At 35.1% G+C, this 25543-nt stretch overlaps 1 protein-coding gene across 5 annotated transcripts in view; it reads left to right on the top strand.

Annotated features, from left to right (window-relative positions):
- The window catches only part of STIM2 (stromal interaction molecule 2), a 159898-nt gene extending 135938 nt beyond the window's left edge, over positions 1–23960 (top strand). For 4 of the 5 annotated variants that reach the window (XM_071217145.1, XM_058300098.2, XM_004452244.5 and 1 more), the window contains 8 exons: positions 120–235; positions 2832–3009; positions 4186–4363; positions 5667–5834; positions 6571–6671; positions 6913–7151; positions 17471–17744; positions 22297–23960. In XM_071217145.1, the coding sequence (XP_071073246.1) occupies positions 120–235; positions 2832–3009; positions 4186–4363; positions 5667–5834; positions 6571–6671; positions 6913–7151; positions 17471–17744; positions 22297–22774 (1732 nt within the window). In that variant the 3' untranslated portion in view covers positions 22775–23960. Of the gene's footprint in view, positions 1–119; positions 236–2831; positions 3010–4185; positions 4364–5666; positions 5835–6117; positions 6142–6570; positions 6672–6912; positions 7152–17470; positions 17745–22296 lie in introns of all 5 variants that reach the window. The other variant, XM_004452243.5, reaches the window with a different exon arrangement.
- The last annotated feature ends 1583 nt before the right edge of the window (positions 23961–25543 follow it).

Genomic DNA, 25543 nt, shown 5'->3' with positions numbered 1-25543 from the left:
GTATTAATATTAATATGTATAGTGTTAAATATGTCACTCAAGTATTTAAATTTACATTCTGTAATTCTTTTCATTTAATGTATATGTACTTTTTTCCCCTCTTTTTAAAAAATGAACAGGATAGCAGTTCATGAACCTTCATTTATGATCTCTCAGTTGAAAATCAGCGACCGAAGTCACAGACAAAAACTTCAGCTCAAGGCACTGGATGTGGTTTTGTTTGGACCTCTAACACGTTAGTATTTTCTCTCATTCAAAGAATGATGCAAAAGAATAACCAGAGGGTCTATGTGTTATTTAAGGAAGGAAAATGTATGAAAGATAAATGTCGACCACTAAGACTCATCTATTATTAACTGTGAAAGAAATGTAAAATACCATCTTAAAATGAAAAATTTATAAGTTGGGTGTTCTGTCATCGAATATAGGGTATGAAATTTTCCATGCTGGTTATTGATTGTAAACATATTGTAAAAACAGTTGATAGTTTAGAATTAAATTTCCAGATTCAAAACTTTAGGTCTATATAGCAGTTTGAATGTTGATGTTCATATAGATGGATGTTCAGTGAAGAATTCCTTAAAAAATGATATAATCTAAACACCTTGATGGCATGAAGTAATGGATCCTGACTTGATTTTATTAATCATCAAGACAAAGATTTTTTCATATAGATGGAAAGCAAAGACCCACTTGAAACTTGACAGAGTAACTGACTTTACTGGCAGGAGCAGAAGATGGAGGTGGTTATCTGACTGTTCTTCAGGTTGTTTTGAGGAACAACATTTTTAAAAAGTGTTATGTTGTATTTGTAAGGAAGATAAACCTTGTATTCCTTTACTTTGATGGGAATATTTTTCCCAGGAGGGAAATTTAATATTTCATTTCAAATTTTAGCAAGTGAAAGAGTATGCATTTTAGAGAGAATTGCTTTATTTTTCAGAAGCCAAAAAGGAATAGAAAAGGTAATACTATAAAAGTAGCTTTCACAAATTATAAATTAGAAACTAATGTTTATTTCTACTTGAATTCTTATAATTCAGAGTCTTAAGGTTTCTATGATAACATGTTGGGGTGGCTCTGCTCAAAAGGGACTAGTGGAGTAGTCAGATGTATTCTGTGGCTTTAATGGTGGATCTTTTTTAGCTCAGGCTAAAAGAGCAGCTGTTGAAACAGTTGTAAGCTTTGTTAGAGTTGGTGGAAGTGTACTATTAGTGGAAATTACAAACCCTAGGAAATAGAACACTACTGAAATGCTGAGCATTCCACAGAGGTGATCTTCTTTTTAGTCTCTTCCTTGTCTTAAGTTTTTCATTTAATCCACTTGGAGATTGTCTTCTGTAAGATTTTATCTAATTTTTTCATGTGAATGATTGGTGAAAATAGGAATTAAAATACAGGCAAATTCTCTGTGTATGTCTTGGTCAGAAATATTTGTATTTTATTAATCTGGGAACAAGCTATTTTTTATAAACCAAATGAAGTATTATATTATCAAGTCATTTGAAATGAAATCAGACTAGTCCCAAAGAATGTTGAGAGCCAGAAATTAATGATATATTTTTAATATGTTTGTCTTGAAATAATTATTTGAATGCTTGAGCCCCACAGCTAGGACACCCGTATTCGATTTATAAAAAAACTAGCAATGTCAAATGAACAGAGGTACATTTTTAGGGAGTTTTCACTTAAATTTTTTCTAGTATGTGGTTCTTATTAAAGAGTTTGGAACTCACTCCTCCATTTCTGATGATTTTATATTTCAGAACAGGGCTCATATTTGAACTAGGACTTGAGCTAAACCTCTGAGGCAGAAAAAAAAATCGTATTGAGACTTTAGCTTTCTTCAGTGCCTCTCTTCCACTATAGGTGAGGGTATACACTTTGGAAGTAGAGAACACTGAGAACCCCTGGCATAGAAGAACATACTCCTTACCACACATGCAAACAGATGAACCCTAATAAACGTGGGCACTTGCCATTTTCTATAGAGCTCTTCATCATGTTGTGTCTTCCTGCTGAGGCCCGGACATCTAGGGAGTTTTGCACTGTAAACTGTTTGTCTTTGGAGCAATGACATAACCCATTATATTTTATTAGTTAACATGGTATCTCCCTTTAGAAAGCCCCCTGAAAATTAGTGTGTGTTGGCAAAATAATTAGGAAAATATTTAAATAGTAGAGTTCTGTGTTTTTATCACTGAAGACAGTAGGGCTTGGTTCTTACCTTAGAAAGGAAGCTAGGATTAATATTGTGCTGGGGAGTGGTACTCTTTTCTTTCCTCTAGTAACCCTGTTATCTCTGGTGAATCACCCCCAGTTGAGAACCACTGTTTAACTTAATTAGTTACATAACCCCATGTTTTGGAAAAATGCTTTGTGACAATGATTGGGCTTCTAGTTTGCATCAAAGCATGGCTGCTGCCCAACTTGATGAAGGAAAGGAGTTGGAGTGATAATTGTGATACACTTTATGACTCCATGTACCCTACAGAGGTCAGGTCTAGCACAACATGAATGGAGAAGCTGTTGCTCTTTCCAGGGTCCCGGGACCTTAGTTAGTACTTTCTCTACCACCAGTAGGGGCATGGTGCCATGGTGCCTTGTGGGTTTGTCTCTACCCCCCTATAGGTCCAGTATATCAGGTAATTATAATATGCACATTGATTATTTGAAGAAGGAATTCTTGAAAGGGGCGAGCTTGTATATGGGAGGGAGATCTTCATAATTTTTTTTTTTTAGATGACTACTACTTTTTGAAAAGTGCCTCTGTGTCCTGAGATTCTATTACACTCAAAGATTAATTTAGCCATCTGTAATTCTCTTCACAGGTCCCCCTCACAACTGGATGAAGGATTTTATCCTCACAGTTTCTATAGTAATTGGTGTTGGAGGGTGCTGGTTTGCTTATACACAGAATAAGACATCAAAAGAACATGTTGCAAAAATGATGAAAGACTTAGAGAGTCTCCAAACAGCAGAGCAAAGTTTAATGGACTTGCAGGAGAGGTAAGTCAAAATTATAACCTTGATGTTTATATAGGAAAACACAGTTCATAAAAATGTAAAATAGACATGTGTTTACCTACTTAGATTTCAGGCCAGTACAAACATCAGGAATGTATGTTTCCTTCATTCATATTTTTAGGAAAGTATATAATATTGTCATAATTACAGATTTATTGTAAATATATCCACTTGAGAATAAATGGTTAGACCACCAGTGGAAATAATCAAATATAATCAAAGCTATGTGTAGTACGATTTTATTTTTTTTAACTTGATTTAAATAATTATGAATTTCTTAAAAGTGTCTGTAGTTCCTGTGTTTTGAGCCCAAGATAATCAAAATAGTGGTGTAGTAGGCTAATGTTTTTATTGTTCAAACTTAAGTTTAATTGAAAATGCTACAGATTCTGATTGATACATGTCTTTTTTAAAAAACGTATTTTTTATTTATTTTTAAAAGATACTTAGATTACATAAAACGTTACATAAAAATACAGGGAACTCCTACATGTCCAACTCCCAACACCTCCCACCTTTCCCCACATTAACTTCTTCTTTCATCAGTGTGGTACATTCACCAGAATTGATGAACACACCCTGGAGCACTGCTACACAGCATGGGTTATAGTTTACAACGTAGTCTACTCTCCCCCCCCACTCCATTCTGTAGGTTATTGAGGTATGTAAAATGTCCTGCATCTGTCCTTGCACTGTCATTCAGGACAATTCCAATTCCTGAAAATGCCCCTTCTTATTACACCTCTTTTTTCCTTTCCCTGCCTTTAGCAACTCCCATGGTCACTGTCTCCACATCAATGATATAATTTTTTCCATTGCTGGAATCATAAGTCTATAGTAGAACACCAGTAAGGCCACTGTAGTCCATATTTTATTCCCCAATCCTGAGAAATCTGGGATGGTGCTGCCCATTCCACCTCTCTTTGAGAGGGGGCTTCAGTCCCATGTGGCTGATGGATGGGCACTCTCTTGCTTGTAGTTGTAGACTCTCGGTTCCTTGGTATGATAGTTATCCATCATCACCTCCTTGTTGGTTGTCCTGGGTGAGTCCAATGAACGACACATGTCTTAATTGCTTTTGATACATATTTGTTTTTCAGTAAAATAAATTAAAGTTTTTAACTTTCGTAAGGAATTTTCATTTTTATTGTCTATAAGGCTTGAAAAAGCACAGGAAGAAAACAGAAATGTTGCTGTAGAAAAGCAAAATCTAGAACGCAAAATGATGGATGAAATCAATTATGCAAAGGAGGAGGCTTGTCGGCTGAAAGAGCTGAGGGAGGGAGCTGAATGTGAATTGAGTAGACGTCAATATGCAGAGCAGGAATTGGAACAGGTATTTAAAATTTTAAAGTAGTAATTTGTTAGGATGTTTCTATTGCCACTCCGAGGAGTCCTCTTCTTCAGGCCTAGGCTCTTTCAGCCTCTCAGGGGCCTCTTTCCATGCCTCTGTGCTCTGTTGATTCCAACCTCTGGCCTCTGAGACCTTCCTCTCAGCCTTTTGGGGTTTGTCTCTGCCTCTCTCTGTCGATTATTTTTCTATGTCTGAGGCTTTTATTTCTCTGTTTATAAAGGACTTCAGTAAAAGGACTAAGACCCACCCTGGGTCATAGAATTTAATCAGAGTCCTTTAAAAGAAGTAATTTAAGCATTCCCACATACAATAGGTTTACATGTACAGGAATGACTTGGTTCTAAGATGTGATCTTTTCTAGGATCCACAAAAGCTTCAAACTGTCATAACCTTGCAAATCTCAGCAGACCCTAATGTTACCATGATATGTCACAGTACAAACATAATAATCTTAATGAGATTCCAAGTCAGTATGGCTTTTCCTTAAAATTTTTTTTTCTTTACACCTAACACTATGCATGTAACTTACTACTTTTTAAAAAATCTTTTTTTATTGTCTGACTTCCCTAAATGTCAGAAATACTGTAGCATTCTTACATGAACACAATACATAGAATGTCATGGAAAAATGACTCTTACATAGAAGCTGTTTGCTCAAAATTTACACATGGTCTGCAAATACAGTTAATGTAGTTTCTGGTATGTTAGAAGCTGTGTATAAATGGAAGTAGTCAAACAGACTCTAATAGGCAGATATGATTTTCACAGTGAGAAATAACCAGTCATAATGAAATTGTCATGAAAATTACAGAAAGATTTCTCCAAAAAATTAGTATACAGTTGAGTTTTTGCAATAAGGTCTTTGGGAGACATTAGAAGGGGTGGTAGAACAGGTATCACCCTATTTCTGACACTTCTTCGTATCTTACTCCATAAACAAGTAAATGCATTGTGGGAAAAAGTGTGATTAGTTTTTGTTTGTTTGTTCCCGGATTTTTTTCTTTCAGTAAGTCTGACTATTATAAAATATAAAAAATAAATATTGCGACTTAAGGTGTATATAAAACCGCCTCTACGCACTCTGGCTTCACCACTTACCTTGGTGAACCTAAGAAGCACTTAAAACTTCAGCTTTAGTTCTGGTGTTAAAAATATATTGTATTTAGAATTTGCAATTTAGAAAGATATTTACAAAGCATAATTAAAAAGCCTTTTTCTCTTAACTTTGGTATTAAATGATACTGTAATCCTTCCTTCCTTCCTCTCTTTCTTTCTGAATATTCAGGTTCGCATGGCTCTGAAAAAAGCTGAGAAAGAATTTGAACTCAGAAGCAGCTGGTCTGTTCCAGATGCACTACAAAAATGGCTTCAGTTAACACATGAAGTGGAAGTACAGTACTACAACATTAAAAGACAAAATGCTGAAATGCAATTAGCTATTGCTAAGGATGAGGTACTTTATTTTTAATCTACTGTATTTTAAAACCTACTAAATTTGTCTTAAGGCTGCATTGTAGAGAGATTAGCCAACTGTGATTTAAAAATCTGAGTAAAATATTTATTACATTTTTTTCTTGAATTGGAATTTATTGCATAAATTATCCCTTGTAGTCATATGCCATAAAATAAAATTACTTTACTTAGAGAAATATATACCTTTTAAAATGACCTTATGTCATTTAAAAGTCGTCACTATTATGATTAGAAATGTTTTATACAGCGCTTTTCTTCTCTAGGTTGCCACTTCATATCTGATTCAGGTTAGTAGTTACTAGAAATTGATGTCTGACACTTAATAAATTGTATGAAATAAGATTAAGTCTTAATCTGATTTCTAGCAAAAAACATGCTCAGTTCACTAACACCTCCATTGCAGTATGATATAGTTAATGTTTTTTTTGCTAGTTTTAATATTATAGGAGACTCAGGTCTTTCTCAGCCATGGGGGATAAGAGAGAAATTTTCCAGAACAAGAATGTGAATTACATCGATTGACTTAGGAAAGCATGCTGCTCCACCCCACTCTTCCATCAGTTTTATTCTTTGGAAAACAGCACTATATCTTGGCTAATAATGCTACACTGTTTTTCTGATTATTAATACACTCAAAACAAAATATACTTCATAAGTATATTTGTGTTTGTTCAAACCAAGCATTTGGATTTATTTTTCTTCCCTTGGATTTTTAGGCAGAGAAAATTAAAAAAAAGAGAAGCACTGTTTTTGGGACTCTGCACGTTGCACATAGTTCCTCCCTGGATGAGGTGGACCACAAGATTCTGGAAGCTAAGTAAGAATGTCAATTCAGCTATCTTTTTATTTGTCATTGTGCTTAAATGAGTAATTTATAGAAAATTTGTATTTTAATTTGTCATTTATGTAAAATTACATAATTTACACTAATTCTAAGAGTAGGAAATTTATTTTTGAAATTAGTAAATGACCGTGGTCTGTTTATGTAGTTGCCTCTTTTCAGTACCATTTTAAAGAATCTTTTACGTAAGAAGTAACTCGTATATTGGCTTTTTCAGGAAAGCTCTCTCTGAATTGACAACTTGCTTACGAGAACGACTTTTTCGCTGGCAACAGATTGAGAAGATCTGTGGCTTTCAGATAGCCCATAACTCGGGGCTCCCCAGCTTGACCTCTTCCCTTTATTCTGATCACAGCTGGGTGGTGATGCCCAGAGTCTCCATTCCACCCTATCCAATTGCGGGAGGAGTTGATGACTTAGATGAAGATACACCCCCAATAGTTTCACAGTTCCCTGGTAAGTCCAACAATGTGAGAGTTGGTACAGTTTTTAAAGTAACTTTCTCCCATGTCCTTTTATGCATCATTTACTTTAAATCTATGATGAAAATTGTGTTCATCCTTCGTTCTGTTTTCTTTTTTGTTATAATTTAAATGTTTACTGTTTGGGAAAGCCTTCTGATGTGTATATATATGTACATACTCTTGTTTTCTATCTGTATGTACATGGACACACATATACTTATGTATATATAATGCACATATACTTTAAAGAAACTCGAATGTTTGATTAATTTGTTTACTTGATCAACAAATGTTTATTTGAGCAATTATATACAATACATTATATTAAGTGTTGAATAAAGGACTTTAATTTTTTAACCATTGCTTATTAAATTGGGGAATAGAATGATCACATGAAAACATGATTGACAGTAAAGATAGCACATTATACTTCCTAAGTACAATTGTACTAATGAAGTACTGAGCTTTGAGGGCAAACATCCTTTCAAAAGGCAGCTTAATCTATAATAAAAATTAGGGAAAATTCTTGGAAACATCAAGTTCACTCCTTGCTCTATCACTAACAAATCAATTCTGTGAGTTTGAGCCAGTATGTGATTTATATTAAATTAAGTTGCCATTCCTAATAGATATATTTTTTTAGTATTTTGTTTTAATTTTCCAATTCTATCATTTTATTGAAAGTGTATTATCCTGCTCTTTCTAATTCATGAAGCACTGGATTAATATACCTTTAAACAAAATTAAGCTGTGTTTATGTATAGAAAAATATATCATTTTGTCACTAGAAAGAAGAGTTCCTACCAAAGATGGTGTTTTACATGTACAAGTTTCATTTTACTGCTTTGTTATGCTCTATGTTTTGAAAATTTTTTTGCATTGTTGAGAATGTTTTAGTAGGCAGGTGAAATGTACATATTTTAGCTTTGACTTTTTGCAAAATTTTACAGGTTTTGAATTTAAAGTGTTGTATCTTTTGTATAAAAAATCATTTGAAAAACTTTTTATTCTTATTATTGCCAGATTGATTGATTTTCCCTGTCTTTGTGACCTTTTTGAAACAGCAGAGATTGAGTAAAGTTCCCAAGGATAGAGAACAGAATTTAGTCATTGGTTGGTTGAAAATATACATGGAAATTTTACTCTGAGACAAATCAAATTATTATATATGAGCATTTTCTACTTTTATTTTTTTTCTATCCAATTGTTATAGCTTTCCTGAAGTTATGATTTAGAAAGGAATCTAGTTTTTAAAATAGTTTTATGAAATAAAGACCTTAACCTGCAAATTAATTTTCTATCACTATGTGCTTGTATTCATTTCTGTGGTTTTAATTCTCTGGATTAATGGAAGACAGATTGTAAGCAGATTGAGGAGGCACTAAACTTTTACAAGAGAAGGAGAGAGTAGACAATTTGTAAATGCAAACTCTTGTTTCATTCTCTTGTTTCATTCTCCTTCTCTCCCTCCATGGTAGTGATTGTTGCAAAGTTACGTTTATACCTGGGTCTGCTCTGCAGTTTGAATATTGTCAACTTGTGTTTATTTGATTTATATGCCCCTAAGCTTGCCAAATGGAACACTGATTTCTTAAGTATATGCTTTTGTTTGAAAACCATAACTTTTAAAAGTCAGAATTCCTCCTTAGAATCCATAATTGACAATATCAGAATTGTGTGTGAAGATGCGTTCCCTAAATTAACTAGTTTTTTTCTTATTTTCTAAAAAACTTTTGTAGAGTAAGTTACCTGACTGTCCATTAAAAGAATACACTTATTTGAAACGTGAATACTTAAGTTTTAGGTGATTGTGGCATACAGATTCAAACTTTTAAATATGAAAAATGTGCATTTATTTTAATTTTAATTTGATGTTTTAGAAATGCTAAATTTATTCTCTTTGAAAAATATTAAGAGAGCTCTGTCTCCACCCAGTGGTACCACAGTATACTCAAGTCTGTTTTCCTGCATTAAAAAAAAAAAAAGCACAGGTTTTTGACCTGATAAACAAGAAACTCTTGACAATAAAACTAGGGTCTAGTGCAGGATAAAGGCTCTTTATTATATCCCTTCTGAGCTGTTTAAATTTTTTTTGCCATGGGACATATAACAACTATAACTTTGAAATAATGATAAGGAAATGTGCCTCTGGTCTGTTAAGAGCTAAGCAAAAGATTATAAAACTATATGCAGAATAATATTTTCTTTTAAATTATGTATAAAACAAAAAGACAGGTAGAACAAATATTATCAGTGGTTATCTCTGTGCAGGTGGGAGAATGGATATTTGTTTTTGTATTAGTTTTTTAACATGTGCTAAATATTTTTATAATGGAAATGTAGTACCAATTTATGTAAAATTTCTTATTATAAAGCCCTTTATATATTTAAATTATTGAAAATAAAATACCCACTTCCTATGATAAATAGATTTTAACATTTGCCTTATTCGTTTCTCTCTCTTTTTCTTTCTCTGAAACAAACTAGTACCGATACAGCTAAAACCATATAGTTTCCCTTTCCCACTCCTCTTAAGTTGCTGAGTATCACTCTAAAGCATGTTATCCTTTTATTACATATATATATATATATCCAAAAGACTATAAAAAGAGAATTCAGTCATGTTTCTGGATACAGGATCAGCATACCAAAAACACCTGCATCTCTAAGTCAGGAGCAAGCAATTTGAAGTAAAATTTTTTAAGATAGGTAACATTTATAATTACCAAAAAAAGCTAAAAGGAACCTAGAAATTTATCACTTTCAAAAAGTATTTATGAGACCTGTACAATTTTATTTAAAGATATAAAAGAATGGGAAGCAGACTTGGCCCAGTGGATAGGGCGTCCGCCTACCACATGGGAGGTCCGCGGTTCAAACCCTGGACCTCCTTGACCCGTGTGGAGCTGGCCCATGCGCAGTGCTGATGCGCACAAGGAGTGCCATGCCATGCAGGGGTGTTCCCCACATAGGGGAGCCCCATGCGCAAGGAGTATGCCCCATAAGGAGAGCCACCCAGCGCGAAAGAAAGTGCAGCCTGCCCAGGAATGGCGCCACAGACAGGGAGAGCTGACACATCAAGATGACGCAACAAAAAGAAACACAGGTTCCTGTGCCGCTGACAACAACAGAAGCGGACAAAGAAGAACACGCAGTAAATGGACAGAGAACAGACAACTGGGGGTTGGGAGGGGGGAGAGGGGAAAGAAATAAAAAAATAAATAAAGATATAAAAGAAGATCTCAGTAAGCAGAATTCATGAATAATAATTCTCCCAAAATAAATCAACAAATTATTATTATTTTTTGCCATGTGCTTTTGGTAGCTAATTTTAAATCAAGAAAATTTCTTTCTATTCTTATTTTATGAAGAATTTTTTCTTTTTAAATCAGTGAATGACCGTTAAATTTTATCAAACTCTTTTCTGCATAATTTGAGGTGGTCTGTTGTTTTATTTTTCCTTTATTCCATTGAATTGCAATTTGTTTAAATAAATACATTTATGTGTCAGTGTTTTAGTGGCTGTCAAAGCAAATACCAAGCAATGAGTTGGCTTAGAATATGGGAATTTATTCGCTCATAGTTTTTAGGCTAGAAGAAGCCCCGAATCAAGATGTCATCAAGACAATGCTTTTTCCCAGAAGACTATGAATGGAGCTCTGGGATTTACTACTGGTGGTCCGTGGTCCTTGACTTTTCTGTCACAAGGCAGTTTAAATGGCAGCCTTTCCTGGCTTTTCTCTTCACTCCCAGGTTCCATTGATTTTCAGCTTCTGACTGTCCCTACTTGGCTCTTCTATATCTGTCTGACTTTCATTCTACTTATAAAGGACTCTGATAATCTGGGTTAAAGCCCTTCCTAATTTTTCTAGGGCATACCCTAACTGAAGTAACATCTTGAAGAGATCTTATTTACAATGGGTCTTCACCCTAGGAATGGATTAAGTTTCAGAACAAGTTTTTATGGAGTACGTAGCTCCAAACCACCACAGTCTGCCCTCTGGACTCCCAAAAGACATGTCCTTACCACGTGCAAAATATATTCATTCCATTACAACATCCAAAAGCCTTAAGTCATTTCAATAAAAATGCTAAGTACAAAGTCTCATCATCATTGGGTATGGGTGTTTTCTGTTGTGGAGCACAATTCCCCTGTGTTGACCTGTGAAACCTAAAAACAGGTTATCTGCTTCCAGTATACAATGGATGGGCAAGTATAGGATAGACGTTCCCATTCCAGAAGGAAGAAATTGGAAGGAAAACATAGGTCACAGATCCCAAACAATTCTGAATTCCAGCAGGGCAAACTCCTTTAGATTTCAAGGTCTGAAAATCATCTGGATTGACATTTTGTCCTCTAGACCTGATGGATTGGCAGTCCCATCCCTTCCAAGCACTTATGCATCCCTTCCAAGCACATGTACTCCCTGAACACTGGAGTGAAGCCTCTGTCCTCTCCGAGCATTGGGATGGTGGCTCGTCTCTCCACAAAAACTGGGACACAGGCCCCACCTCTCTATGCATTGTGGTGTCAGCATTCTCTCTGAACATCGGGGTGGAAGGCCCTCCTCCACTAAATGCAGGAATGAACCTGCCCTTTCCACTCACATGGGTGGGCCTGCTCTTGGCCTGAGATCTCTTCTGTTCAGATCTTACCTCAGCCCTTCTCTGTCCCTTTCAATCCAGGTTGGCCAAGGTTTTGCACATACAGATTTTGCAAAAATTGTTGGCTTTTTATGCAGTTTGCAAGGGTCCCAAACATCAGACAGTAGAACTTTCCACAGATCTTTCTTACATACTTGTATTTCTAATCCTGACTATCAACTATATGACTGACTGGATCCATGTGATGTTAAATCCTCACATGGAACCTTGTTCTCCAGGGACTTGCTTTCCAGAAGCTCAGGTACGTTCCTGATAGAGCCACTTTGACCCTAGTCTCAGAACACACTGTCTGGATAGGCTCAGAATTTTCCAAACCATCAGCTTTCTTGTGTCTTTGTGCTTAAGAGTTCATTTCTCAGCTTATCCCTTTCCTGTCTCATTTCACTATAAGCTGCAAGGAGAGATCAGACTGTAACTTCCACACTTAGCTTGGAAATCTTCTCAGCTAAATATCCAAATTGATTGCTTTCAAGTTTTGCCTTCCATCCAACTTTAGAACTCAGTTTTGCCAGGCTTTCTGCCACTTTAAAACAAGGATCACCTTTCTTCCAGTTTCCCATAACACATTTGCTGTTTCCTTCTAAGGCCTCATCAGAAGTACCTTTAGCATCCGTATTTCTAGCAACAGTCTTTTCAGAGCAATCTCGGCTTCTTCTGTCAAGCACCTCATAAGCCGATTTCAAAGCAGCACCCCACTTCTGGTACCTCATTAATTTCCTCTGGCTGCCAAAGTAAATATCATATAGTGGGTTGGCTTAAGGAATGGGAATTTTTTGACTCACAGATACGAGGCAAGGAGAAATTTAAGGTAATCCTCTCTCCAAGAAGACTGGTGTTCTGAGGCTGGCTACTAGAGATCCTTAGTTCTTGGCTTTTCTGTTACATGGCTATGTACCTGGTGGTCTCTCCTGGCTTCTCTCTTCTCTCCCAGATTCCATTGACTTTCAGCTCTGACTGTTCCCCTCTGGCTCTCTTTTATCTGCCTGACTTTCTTTCCACCTATAAAGGACTCTGATATTCTGGATTAAAGCTCAACCTGATTCATCTGGACTGCACCCTAAGTGAAATGTAGCATATTGAAGAGATTTTACTTAAAATTGGACCATACCCACAGGAATGGATTAAGTACAATTGGACCACACCCACAGGAATGGATTAAGTTAAAGAATATGTTTTTCTGGAGTACATAGCTCCAATCACCATAGTTAGTGTATTGTTAGCCAAAGGGGTGCTAATGTAGAATGCCAGAAGTTGGTTGGTTTTTATAAAGGGTGTTTATTTGGGGTAGGAGCTTACAGATACCAGGCCATACAGCATAAGTTACTTCCCTCACCAAAGTCTATTTTCACATATTGGAGCATGATGGCTGCTGACATCTGCCAGGATTCAGGCTTCCTGGGGTCATCTCTTCCCAAGTCTTGCTTTTCTCCAGGCTTAGGGTTCCTCTCTTCCCAGTGCTTGCTTCTTTCTGGGTTCAGGGTTCTCTCTTCCCAGGGCTTGCTTCTTTTTCCTCTGTGTGCTTACTTCCTAGGGCTCCAGCTTAAGGCTTCAGCATCAAACTACAACATCAGAAACCTTCCTCCCAATTCTTGTCTTTTGCCGTGCCTTTTATCTGTGAGTCCCCACCCACCAAGGGGTGGGGACTCAATGCCTTACTGGTGCAAAAAGTTTACTTGGTTACTTAAACCTCTGAATCCAATATAATCTAATATGCCCAGAGGAAAAGACCAGTTTACAAACAATCCAATATTTCTTTTTGGAATTTATCAAAAATATCAAACTGCAACAGTTAGTGAAACCATGACTATGTAATTATTACATAAATTTATGTAATAAACTGCTTGTGATAAACTATATTTGGTTTGTTATTTTACTTAAGTGTTTGCATTTTAATCTTTCATTAGATTACCTAGTAATTTTCCTTCTCAGTATCGTTCTTGTTGCATTTTGGTATCAAGGTTATATTAGCATTTAGCATCGTAAGATGAGCCTGGGAGCACTCTTTATTCTTCTATTCCATTCTTTTTGACTTTTAGAAAGGCAGTATTATACAGTTCTTAGGAATTGGGGCTTTGGATCAGGACTGCATGGGTTTGAATCTTTAGGTTACCATCTCTTAGTTGTATATACTATGGAAGGTATTTTGTTGGAGTCTGTTTCCACTTCTATGAAATAATGACCTACCTTATGAATTATTTTGTGATTTAATTAAATCATGCCTGTAAAAGTATTAGACAAGAATCTGACTATAATGACTCAATAACTTCTGTAAATTTCATTTCATACTTTGAAATAATATTAACTATAGATCATTTTTTTCCTTGAAGATTTTTAAAAAGTGCTTATAAATTGAGCTTTGGTTTGTGTGTGTGCATGAGCATACATGTGTTGGGTGGGAGGGCCCAGAAGATTTTTTTAACTACAGATTTAGTTTCTTTAGTGGTTAAAGGTTTAGTACTGGTTTCTATTTCTTCTTGGCTCAGATTTGTTGTTACATGTTTCTAGAAAACTGTTTCATGCAAGTTTTTTTTGCATTATTTGGCAAAAAATTCATAGTATTTTACGTAATTTTTAGAATTTCAATTTCTTCTTTAAATTGTCCTTTCATTTGCTATTATTACTTATTTATGGTGCCTCTCTCCCTTATCCCCTTGATTAATGTGTCATAGTTTATTTTGTTTTACTTTTTACTCCTCAAAGAACTGTTGGTTTTGTTGATCTTCTCCATTTAAACCTGGTTTTATCTTCTATTTCCTTCCTTGGGGGTTACTTTTTATTCTTTTAGACACTAGCTCATGAATTTTCAGTCCCTCCTTTTCCCCCAGTATGTGATTTAACTATGAATTTCCCTCTAAGAACCACATAGCTGCATCCATAAGTTTTGATATGTATATATTATTATTCTTTAGTTTTTGAAAGTTTCTGATCTCTAAATAAATGTCTATTCCTTGAAATAAGAATTATCTGGCAGTTTGTGTCTTCATTTCCAAAATATGTATGCTTCTTTCTTTTGCTTTTCACTTGGTTGTTGTTTTTACAAAGAGTCTTTATTAATTGATTTCTAACTAATTGCACTGTGATCATAAAATAGTGTCTATGGAATGTACTCTTTTGGTATTTTTGAGATTTACTTTATGACCCTTTATTTATATGGCCATGTATTTTAATTGTTCTATATGTATTTGAAAAGTACATTCTCCTAATTAGTTATGTTTAAATCAGTTGTTAATTATCATCAAATATATATTTGATTCCATTGGTCAATCTGTCTTTATACCAGTATTCTTCCAAATAAATTTGATAATTGGCTTTTCCATTTCTGCAATATAGACTGTTGGAATTTTTATTGGACTTGTGTTAAATCTGTAAATTAATTTGGATAAAATTGACATCTTAACAATATTTAGTTTTCCAGTTTATGAAGAGCCTTCTTTTAATCCTTATGTCCAGAGGTCATGCAGTTATAGAAGTTTCCTCTTCGTTGGTCAGATTACTTTTAATAACTCTTTCATTGAGCTATGTAGCTCTTCTAGGCCAGTTTTATATCCGTAACACTCAAAGCTCCTTACCTCATGTGGGCTCAGAGTCTAATCATTTATCCCTAGATAAAAGTCCTTGGATTTCTGAGACTGATAACCTCCCACAGCACCAGTTAGAGTATTACTCACAGGACTACTATTTCTTATTTTTAGTCTCTTTGTTTTGGGACCTGAAAATTTACTCTTCTTCACTGTAAACTCAACTGTGCATTTAAAGCAACTGTTATATTTTATCCATCATATCAAAATGTCTGTTAGGGTTTGGGGGATGGTTATCTTTGATTGGCATACTGCTAAAACCAGAAGTCCTTATATTTGGATTTGGATGTTGAGGCAAGATGATGAGAATTCCCTTTATTGAGAAACAAAATCTTACCCTCTCTGCCATAGGAAACATACCACAAAATACAGTTTGTTAATATAGGATCATATTAAACTGCTGTGTTTCTCTAGTAATTATTGACATTAGAATAAAAAGTTACCTTGGAAGTAAATTTCTGTAGAGTAAACCTTAATATCTCATTTAACTATTCTTATAAGTCTTAGGTAGAAATGAATGTCATTCCTTATTGGGAATTAATAATGGCCTGAGATATCATAAAACACTCATTCACATTACTGAAAGGAAAGCTTGTTACAAGGTTAAAGCACATTGCTTTTTACTTCTGCATGAGTTTTATGGTGTTAAAACAGTGTATGCAGCCCTGAGTTGGCATCTTCAAACAACAAGGAAGACAGATCCTCAACTTCAAGCATACGTAACTCTAATGGAGAAGTTTTACATATTTTTAGGCAATAGAGAAGGCAACATATATAAGAATTTTTTGGGACAAGATTGTTGAGTTCTAAGTGATTTCTCTATGTGAACCGTTTATTGATTCTAATCTTTATGCTGTTGAATTACTTAAAACTTTTTCTCACATAAAATATTTACTTCGTCTTAAAACTTCTTCATGAAGTACTTGTTTCTCCCATCTTTGTGAACTAGAAAGATAGAGATGTAGTCAGAATCTAAATGTCTGTCTGGATTTTTCATTTTAAAAATGGAGCAGTTTTGACTACTGGCAAGACAAGGCATAAGAGTGGAGGTGGAGCAGAATAACATAGAAGTAAAGGTGGTGAGAAGAGATGAAGCCCCTGTTTGGTTACAGTGTTGGAGAGGTCTTACAAATGAGATTGCTCAAATTTGTTATAAGTTGGATGGATTAGTAAGAAAGTGTTACTGGGAAGTGACCAGTGAAGTGGAGGTGGAAGAGTCATACGGTTTAATAGTGTGATTTAAAAAGGAAAACATTTTGTGAGAAAGTATAGGAGTAAGGTTTTGTGGAGTGAGGACTACCCACCTTCTATTCTGACACTGCAGTATATGAGGTGCACAAGAATGAGCACCTCATATACTGCAGAGAATGCTTGAGAAGGTTGTTCTAGGGAAGCTGTGTTTCAGTTAAGGCAAAGAAATGGAAAGCCCATTCAATGAGGACATTAAGGATGGAGGGCAAGTATGTTTACCATCTCGATGGGCCTAGACAGAGACTGGTGGCAGAAACAAGCTGTTGTAAAACTTCTGATTAATTCCATAATAATTAGTGTTTAAGAAACAAGTTCTGGTCTTACGGGGTGAGACCGTGTGTACAGTATTTTTTAAATTATTTCCTTGACTTATAATTTCTTGAAGTTCAAATAAGTTGCCATATCTGCTAATCTAGTCTATTTTGTATTAATAGATTTCCTCTTTTAATGTTAAAATTAATAAAAAGATTTGCAAAAAATACAAATTCCTGAAATATGCTAATGTTGATCTTTATATTTATATATTTGTTAGCTTGCATAAATTTTTGCCCTAGCGGTTAGTCATGTTAGACTTGATAATGAAGTGTATTATGTGTTTATGTTCACTTCTTATTATTTAGACCTGTTTCAATTTTGTTGCATTTTTATTTCTTATTAATGATCATAGAGGATGGGTAATAAATGTATTTCAGTAAAAGTAGGTTAATTGGTAATATTTTTAAAGTGACATCACTTCTCTTTTATGTATATTTGTGTCGTGTATAAAGGGAACATTGGTTGTTATGAGGGTTTTTATTTATTTATGTTTGGTTTTCAGGGACCATGGCTAAACCTGCCGGATCATTAGCCAGAAGCAGTAGCCTTTGTCGCTCTCGCCGCAGCATTGTGCCATCCTCTCCACAGTCTCAGCGCGCTCAGCTTCCTCCCCATGCTCCTCACCCACCACATGCCCGGCACCCTCACCATCCCCATCACACGCAGCACTCCTTGCCTTCCCCTGATCCAGATATCCTCTCAGTTTCAAGCTGTCCTGCCCTTTATCGGAACGAAGAGGAAGAGGAGGCCATTTACTTCTCTGCTGAAAAGCAATGGTATTGGTAATGAATTAACTGCAATATATGTTGGGGGTGAGAGGGGATGGAAGGTGTGGAGTGAGCAGGAGTGGTGTATTAGTTTGCGGTTTCACATCTCAGGTTACCACAAACTTAATGACTTCAAACAATACCTATTTATGAACTCTTAAGTTTTATAGATCAAAAGTCCAAGCCTAGTGTTCTCTGTCAAGTATCTCACAAGGCTGAAATGAAGGTGTTAGTTGGGCTACACTCTCATCTGGAGGTCTTAAAAGCTCTCATGTGGTTGTTGCAGAATCCAGCCCTTTGTGAATATAAGACTAGGTCCTGTCTCCAGCCAGGGGCTGCTCTCAGCTACCTTAGGGTGCCTGAATTCCTTGTCATGTGACAACCTTCATTTTCCCAGCCAGGAGCAGAATTCCAAATCACTCGCTTGCTTTGAACGTTTGACTTCCTTTATCTCTGACCCTTAGGCCCAGATTTAAATGGCTTTCTTGGAGATTAAGCTCCCTGTATTAAGATCAGCTTGTTTGGGACCTTAATTACATCTGCAACATCCCTTCACAACAGCACCTAGATTAGTGTTTGAATAACTGGGAAAAGGTGTGTATACTTCAAGGGCTGAATCTTAGAATTCTGCCTGCTACAGACCTGGGTAGAGATATAATCACATAGGCCTTTGGACATGATTTGCTCAAGTCTCAGAATAAACTTTCATATGAACAGTTTTATATGTAAAATTTAAAGTCATGGGCTTAAATATACTTGGTCACAAAGAAACATCACATATGACTGCATTTATTTTAATGTGTTGCCACTTAATGATTTATTCTGTTCTATAGTAGTACTTGCTAGCAGACAAGCAGAATCAGATGCCAGAGGCAGGAATGTATACAAGAGGAAATTAGGTTTATAAATTTCTCTCAAAATGTCAACAGCAGCAGTTCATTTCATTCCAGCTTAAGGACACCAGTGCTCCATGGAGTATCATTTGAGTCCTCTTGTTATTGTGGAACTTTTTTTCTAAGACACAACATATCTCTCTTAAAGCAGCATGGATCAAATACCAGAAAAGCTAGTGTTGGTTTCTGGTTTTGTACCTTATTAGTAGCTGTGTGACTCTAGAGTCTTACTGTTCTTATATGGGAAACAAAGGAAATGGTCTACATGCTCTTAGTCGTCCTTTGTAGTGCCATATCATGTGATTATTTAGTTAATATTATCATTGTATAATCATTTTGTGTAGTTAATTGTTTTATCTACTAGTGAAAGTAAATTTTATGATTAGGAAATGAATACTTCTTATTCCTAAACAGATAACTCAAGTTTTATATATCTTCATTGCAGTTGGAGAATTTGATGTAGCTTTGCTTGGTTAGCACTTTATGAATAGCTTTTTTGTATACCTGTGCAATATAACCATTCACCGGAAAGATGGCTTTAGTAGCAAAATGGATTTTGTGAGGCTTGGGAAACTTAGGAGGAAAACTCTTGGAATATGCTTTCCAAGTAGAACTTTCTGTATTGATGGAAATGCTTAATCCTCATTTAAAATAGCAATGTCAAAAATTCACAGCTAGCTGATAAAGAGAAGAATTTCAATTCAGAAAACTTTCCCTCCTCTCCTTTTTCAGTCTCTTAAGTATTGAGCCACCAGACTCTTTACAAAATAATAATAGTAATAATAGCAAGTAATATTTCCTGATCTTTTATGTTTTATATACATACATGTTCATTTAAACCTCACCTTGAGGTAAAGTCTTGTTATACATGCATTTACCTTACATGAATTCAGCTACATACCACTGTGTGGAAAAAAGAAATAGAAGAATATTAACGGTACAAATGATTAAGCTGTTCATTCCAAAGAATATATGCTCTAGAGAAAATGTGAAACTTAAAGGTATACAATTCCTGTACTCTACATCTGATTATGAGTTATCTGAAAGAAGCAATTCTTATTATTTGTTTTGAAATTAGAACTATAGAACTGAAAGCAACATTAGAGATTAATCAAATTCTCTTAATTGAACAGATAGGAAATTTGAGACCTGTAGAAATGAAATGATTTGCCCAAGGTCATATAGCTAATTTATGGCAAGACTAGGAAGGTAATCCTGCTGTCCTGACTTAGATCAGTATTCTTTTCACACATTTAAATTTTAGAGACTAGTTTTTAAAATATTTAACTTAGCTTAGAATTTCACACACAAAGCAACCAAAGCTACATAGCAGAATAGAAAGTAAATTAATAAAATTGTAATTAAAGCAGCATCTGACTCTGGAAACTGAACACCTTCAGAAATAGCAATATTTGCAATTGGATTAATGGGCCTTCTGTCCGAAAAGAAGCCTAGCAAAAAAGTCTCTATTAATTGATTTCTGAGTCTGACCATTTCTTCCTATCTGAACTACCTCTTGCTCTCTGGTAGCACTAACCATTATCAAATTGTAAAAGCCCTTAAAAGTTATGCAGCAGATGTAACTGTATGATATGAAGTCATTATTTAAGTCTTTATTTGCCTAGGGGATTTTATATCTTCTGGGAGCTTGTGCTATAGTAAAAGCAGTCTTAACATACATGTGTGAGTAAAATACATAGGTAGGACAAAGTAATTCAGCAATCCAGTGCAATATCTAAAATGCAATACTGACCTAAAATAAATGTCAAGGGTAAGTGCCATACTTCTAATAAACATTCATGTCGACAATGTGAATAATAATAGTGATCACAGGTGATCCAAGACAAGACAACATTCTGTTCATTCATCCAATAAATATGTGCCATGTACTTGCTAAAACTAGAGCTACCAAAGCATGTAAGGCAAGGTCCTAGCCTAGTTGGAGCTGGTGGATTGTAAACACGTGTTCTCGCCTTTCTACTCTGTCTTCAGATCTGCTCCTTCTCCCATCTTATTTCTTTGGCCAGTTACTTTAATTTCTTAATCATCCCTTTCATAAAGTGAACAATACTTATATCAGGCAATGTACATACAAAAGTGAGTAAGATATAATAGTCCCTGTTCTTTTAAGATCTCGTTCTGTTCATTCACTCATTCATTCATCTAACTCATACTTACTAAGCACCTATGTGAGCCTGCCACTGTTCTAGTGCAGAGAATATAGAAGTTACTAAGACTCTGTGTCCTCATTAAGATACCTTCTATGGAAAGTGATTATAGACAAGTGAATATAACATACCATCTTAGGTAGTGGTGAGTTCTAGGATAAACCACTGTGGTTTGATAAAACCACATCAAAGGAAAGAGAATGTTGTCTTAGGTGGGGTGATCAGAAAAAGCATCTCTGGAGAGACCTTAATGATATGAAGAAGTTAGTCTTATAGAGATGGAAGAGCACCAGGGCCGAGGGAACAGCCAGCACAAAAGCCTTGAGGAAATCACAAGAAGGGCATGGTGGAGGAACAAGAGGAAGCCTATAGTGGAGTGAGGCAGAGAGAGTGGTAGACCATGAGGTGAGAGGGTTAGCCAGGGACTGATCATACAGGATAATGTAGGTTTTAGCAAGGAGGTTTTTTAAAATCTTGAGTATAAGTGGAATCACTGGAGACTTTTGAGTAGAGAGATGATGTGGTTTTAAAAAATCATTTTAATGGCTGTGTAGAAAGTGACTGAGAGGGAAAAACAAGAATGGAAACAGGGACCCAATTAGGAAGCTTTTGCAGTCATTTACTTGAGTTCATGGTGTTTCTACAAGATGAGTTGTAGCAGTAGGGGTATAAGAAGTGGTGGATATAGAGTAAACGTTGAAGGAATAGCTGGTAGCATTTGCTCTATATTGGCTGTGCGATTATGAACTTTATTTTTCCTTTCCTCTTCATATCTTTTTTCTTTCTGCTGTGGAGAAAGGGGAAAAGAACATTTACAAAAGAATGAACCTTTGAGAATTTATTGAATGTCTGCCTTTTTTATTGGGTAACATACAATGCACAATTTTCCAATTTAACCATTTTTTAAGTGTATGAATGTTTACTTTAAAAAATATATCTTTATATAGTTGCATTCTACCTCTCATCCTCTGCTTCCTATCCTACCCATTCCTCCCTCCCTTATTTTTACATTTTAGCTTAAAATATTCCATTCTTCCTTACATTTCATCAACTTAATGGCTAAAAAATAAAGGAAGAGGGCAGTGAGTGAAAATCTTCTTTCCAAATGTATAGTGTCAACTATGTGATTTAGGAAGAAATACTGAATACTTAGTATTGAATTCAAAAGACATATGTAGATGAAATGAGAAAAAACTGTAAAATTTAAACATTTTCATTTCACTGATAATTGAAGAAGGTATAACTTAAATAATATTTCTTAGATAGTTAGATTTCATTATAGTTTATGTTAAAACATGGGATTTTAATAGGTTATATTATTTAAAGTAGGAGTTTTCTAATTCTGTTGAAATATGAACAGGATTTTTAGCATTTTCCCCTTTTAAGATGTCAATAGATTAAAAAACGAAGATTATTTTAGGTAGAACTAGTTAGAATCTACTGAAACTCTTAAGAAAATACTGAGTTTAAATATTTATCTTTGCTTCTCTGTCTATGCAGGGAAGTGCCAGACACAGCTTCAGAATGTGACTCCTTAAATTCTTCCATTGGAAGGAAACAGTCTCCTCCTTCAAGCCTTGAGATATACCAAACATTGTCTCCCCGAAAGATATCAAGAGATGAACTCTCCCTGGAGGATTCATCTAGAGGAGACTCACCCATAACTGCAGATATCTCTCGGGGTTCTCCTGATTGTGTAGGTCTAACAGAAACCAAGAGTATGATCTTCAGTCCTGCAAGCAAAGTGTACAATGGCATCTTGGAGAAATCCTGTAGCATGAACCAGCTTTCTAGTGGCATCCCGGTGCCTAAACCTCGCCACACATCATGCTCCTCAGCTGGCAACGACAGTAAACCAGTTCAGGAAGCCCCAAGTGTTGCCAGGATAAGCAGCATCCCGCATGATCTTTGTCATAATGGAGAGAAAAGCAAAAAGCCATCGAAAATTAAAAGCCTTTTTAAGAAGAAATCTAAGTGAACTGGCTGACTTGATGGAATTCCATTCAAGTGGCATCTTTAAACTTTTATCTCCCACCCTCAACTCCCTTTTTTGTTTTAAATTTAGGAATGTAGCTCCACTTGGGCTTTCCAGACTGGAGGCCACAATGGAATGTCCTGAAGGGCAACTGTCTACTGTCTGCTTATTTAAATGACTATATAATCAATTCATCAAGCCAGTTATTACTGAAAAATCATTAAGAGATGAGACAGTTTACAGTCTTTTTTGCCTATTTATTTCTGCTTTGTTATTAGTGATGTATATGCAACATTTTGTTGAAAGCCACTATGGACTTACAAGCTTTAATGGACTAGTAAGCCAGCATGGGCTTGCAAAAATTTCTTGTTTACCAGAGCATCTTCTTATCTTTCCACAGAACTATTTACATCCTGGACTAAATAACGTAAAAGAAGTAAAACTAATTGCACTACTGTTTTCCAGACTGGAAAAAAAAAATCTCTGCAAGTGAACCTGTATAGAGTTTATAAAATGACTATGGATAGGGGACTGTTTTCACTTTTAGATCAAAATGGGTTTTTAAGTAGAACTTAGGATTTCTAATTGACTTGATTTCTGGAAATGAAAACCCACGCTTTTATTATGGGAAGCTTCTTTAAATGCATTGAATATTATAAAGTTTCAAGTCCTGCTGTAAAGATCATGTTGTTTTGTTTTTCCCAGGGCTTTCACTGTGATTTACTGCATTGCAGGCTATATGATAAAATATAAATAATTTAAAGAGAGAAGGCTCTTGATTCCTTATGCAAGTGGAAGAGTTGAAACTTGATTGAAGGATTTAAATATTCACAAGCTTAAACTAATGTGGGGGATATAGGGGATTCAGACACTTGTTTACAGACTTTGAGTAACTGCAAAGGACTTATGGTTTGTGAAAAATTGTATTGTGGAAAAGATAATAAATTGGAGACATTATTGTATGGGATTGTGCTGATTTCTGTTGATAACATTAAAAACACTATGTTTTCTGGAGACCTATGTAAACTGTCCTGTTGCTTAATTGCAATATAAGAAATAGCAATGTTTTGGAAGTAAGTTGTCAACAAATTTCTTTCTATTTTATATTGTTTGTCCTATTTTTATGTAGTTTAAAATGTTACAATGTTCTAATATCAAGATTAACAAATATAAATTTATGGTGCATTTAGATGGTGTTGTATTAATTTGTAAAGTTTGGGGTTCATTAAACCAAGTTGGTATAAGAATGGTTTACTGAGAATTAAGTCAACATAGAGCAACAAAGTATGCTAACATCTGGGGATTTTCTGTTTAATTCTTTGAAAAATACAGTCATAAATAATCTGGTTAATGCAGTTAATGTGAGTGGATATTTGGGTGAACAGCTGATAACTATTATCTAGAATGGTTTTCTAGTATAATGGCTAATGAATGATAACTAATGTAGTACTATTTAAGTGAAAGTGCTGACTGATAAACAAGAGGTTTCTTTGAGATTTTCTCCAAAGAAATGCTTTAATAACTATTAAGAATATGAACAATTTCCTGACATCTCTTATAAATTATAGTTGTAAATTCTCTTTAGTATTGTTAAAAAAAACTATTGAGATCTTTAATGATATTTATTGAAAAATAGACTCTGGTGTAAGGTCAAAAATTGATGGACTGAAATGAACATAGTGCTTTGGACTAATAATAAGGAAGAATAAACTGAAAGGCAAAGAGCTGAGGAGCATAGAGTCTAAAGCTGTTTAGGAAGGGCAAAATTGGGCATAAAGAATTGAAAGTGTTCTGGAAAGTTTTTTCAGAGTAAAGAGTCCACCTTATCTTCTTTCTCCTTTTTACAGACAGACAATAGGAGTTCTTCCCTTTGAAAATTGCAAAAGGGATGTGAACTTTATAGTTTGGTGGATAGAAAAGGTAAAGGCCTCTGACAGGAGGAATGGCCTTCTGAGCTGCCAGCCAGGCCTCCTGGGAAGGGAACTCTGGATCTGATCCATCTGGACACTAGAACTCCTTTGTGGGGGGAGGGGAAGATGTTGGCCTAAGTACACTGTGGTCCAGCTTAAGTCAGGGAATGCACTGTTGGTGCCAAATTTCACACACTTATTCATACACAGATTCAACCAAAGGATATTTATTGCTTTATGTTGCTTATAATATTTATTTTTCACTTATATAATGCTCTGTATTTGTCAAATGCAACAGAAAATAGTTGAGTTTTGAAAAACCACAATTTCTGTTTTGTATTATTTACATATGAAGAGGTGAAAATTTCTACAAAGTTTTAAAATTACCCATTTGGTACCTTGATTTAACCTTTTAAAGTTATGATCTTTTCCTTATTTTAAAAGCCCTTCCTTTTTTGTAGAAAAAGATTAACAAAAAAGTATGAAGAAGAAAACCACAAGCAGGTCAAAGTCTGCTACCCAGCATAACTGCTTTTAATATTTCAGTATGTTTCCTGGTAGATCTTTTTCTACACCTTGATATATATATTTACACATTTGAAGTAATACTAAATATTCAATTTTATATCATGCTTTTGCACTTAAAACTATATTATGTGCATTTCTCTAGCTTCATTAAAGACTCTATGAACTACATTTTAACAACTGAATAAGATGACATTTTATGTCCATAATTTTTTTAACCATCCTGTTAAGCATTAGGCTGTTGCCAAATTTTGGATATTTTGAATAATAATGTTAATATTTATTGACCACTCTATATGCCAGGCACTGTTCTAAACACTAATATATACTTTCATTT

Source organism: Dasypus novemcinctus, chromosome 1, assembly GCF_030445035.2.
Source record: "Dasypus novemcinctus isolate mDasNov1 chromosome 1, mDasNov1.1.hap2, whole genome shotgun sequence".
In the NCBI taxonomy this organism is placed as follows: domain Eukaryota; kingdom Metazoa; phylum Chordata; class Mammalia; order Cingulata; family Dasypodidae; genus Dasypus; species Dasypus novemcinctus.
Note: the sequence above shows the minus strand (reverse complement) of the source record. Positions and strands in the feature narration are given on the sequence as shown.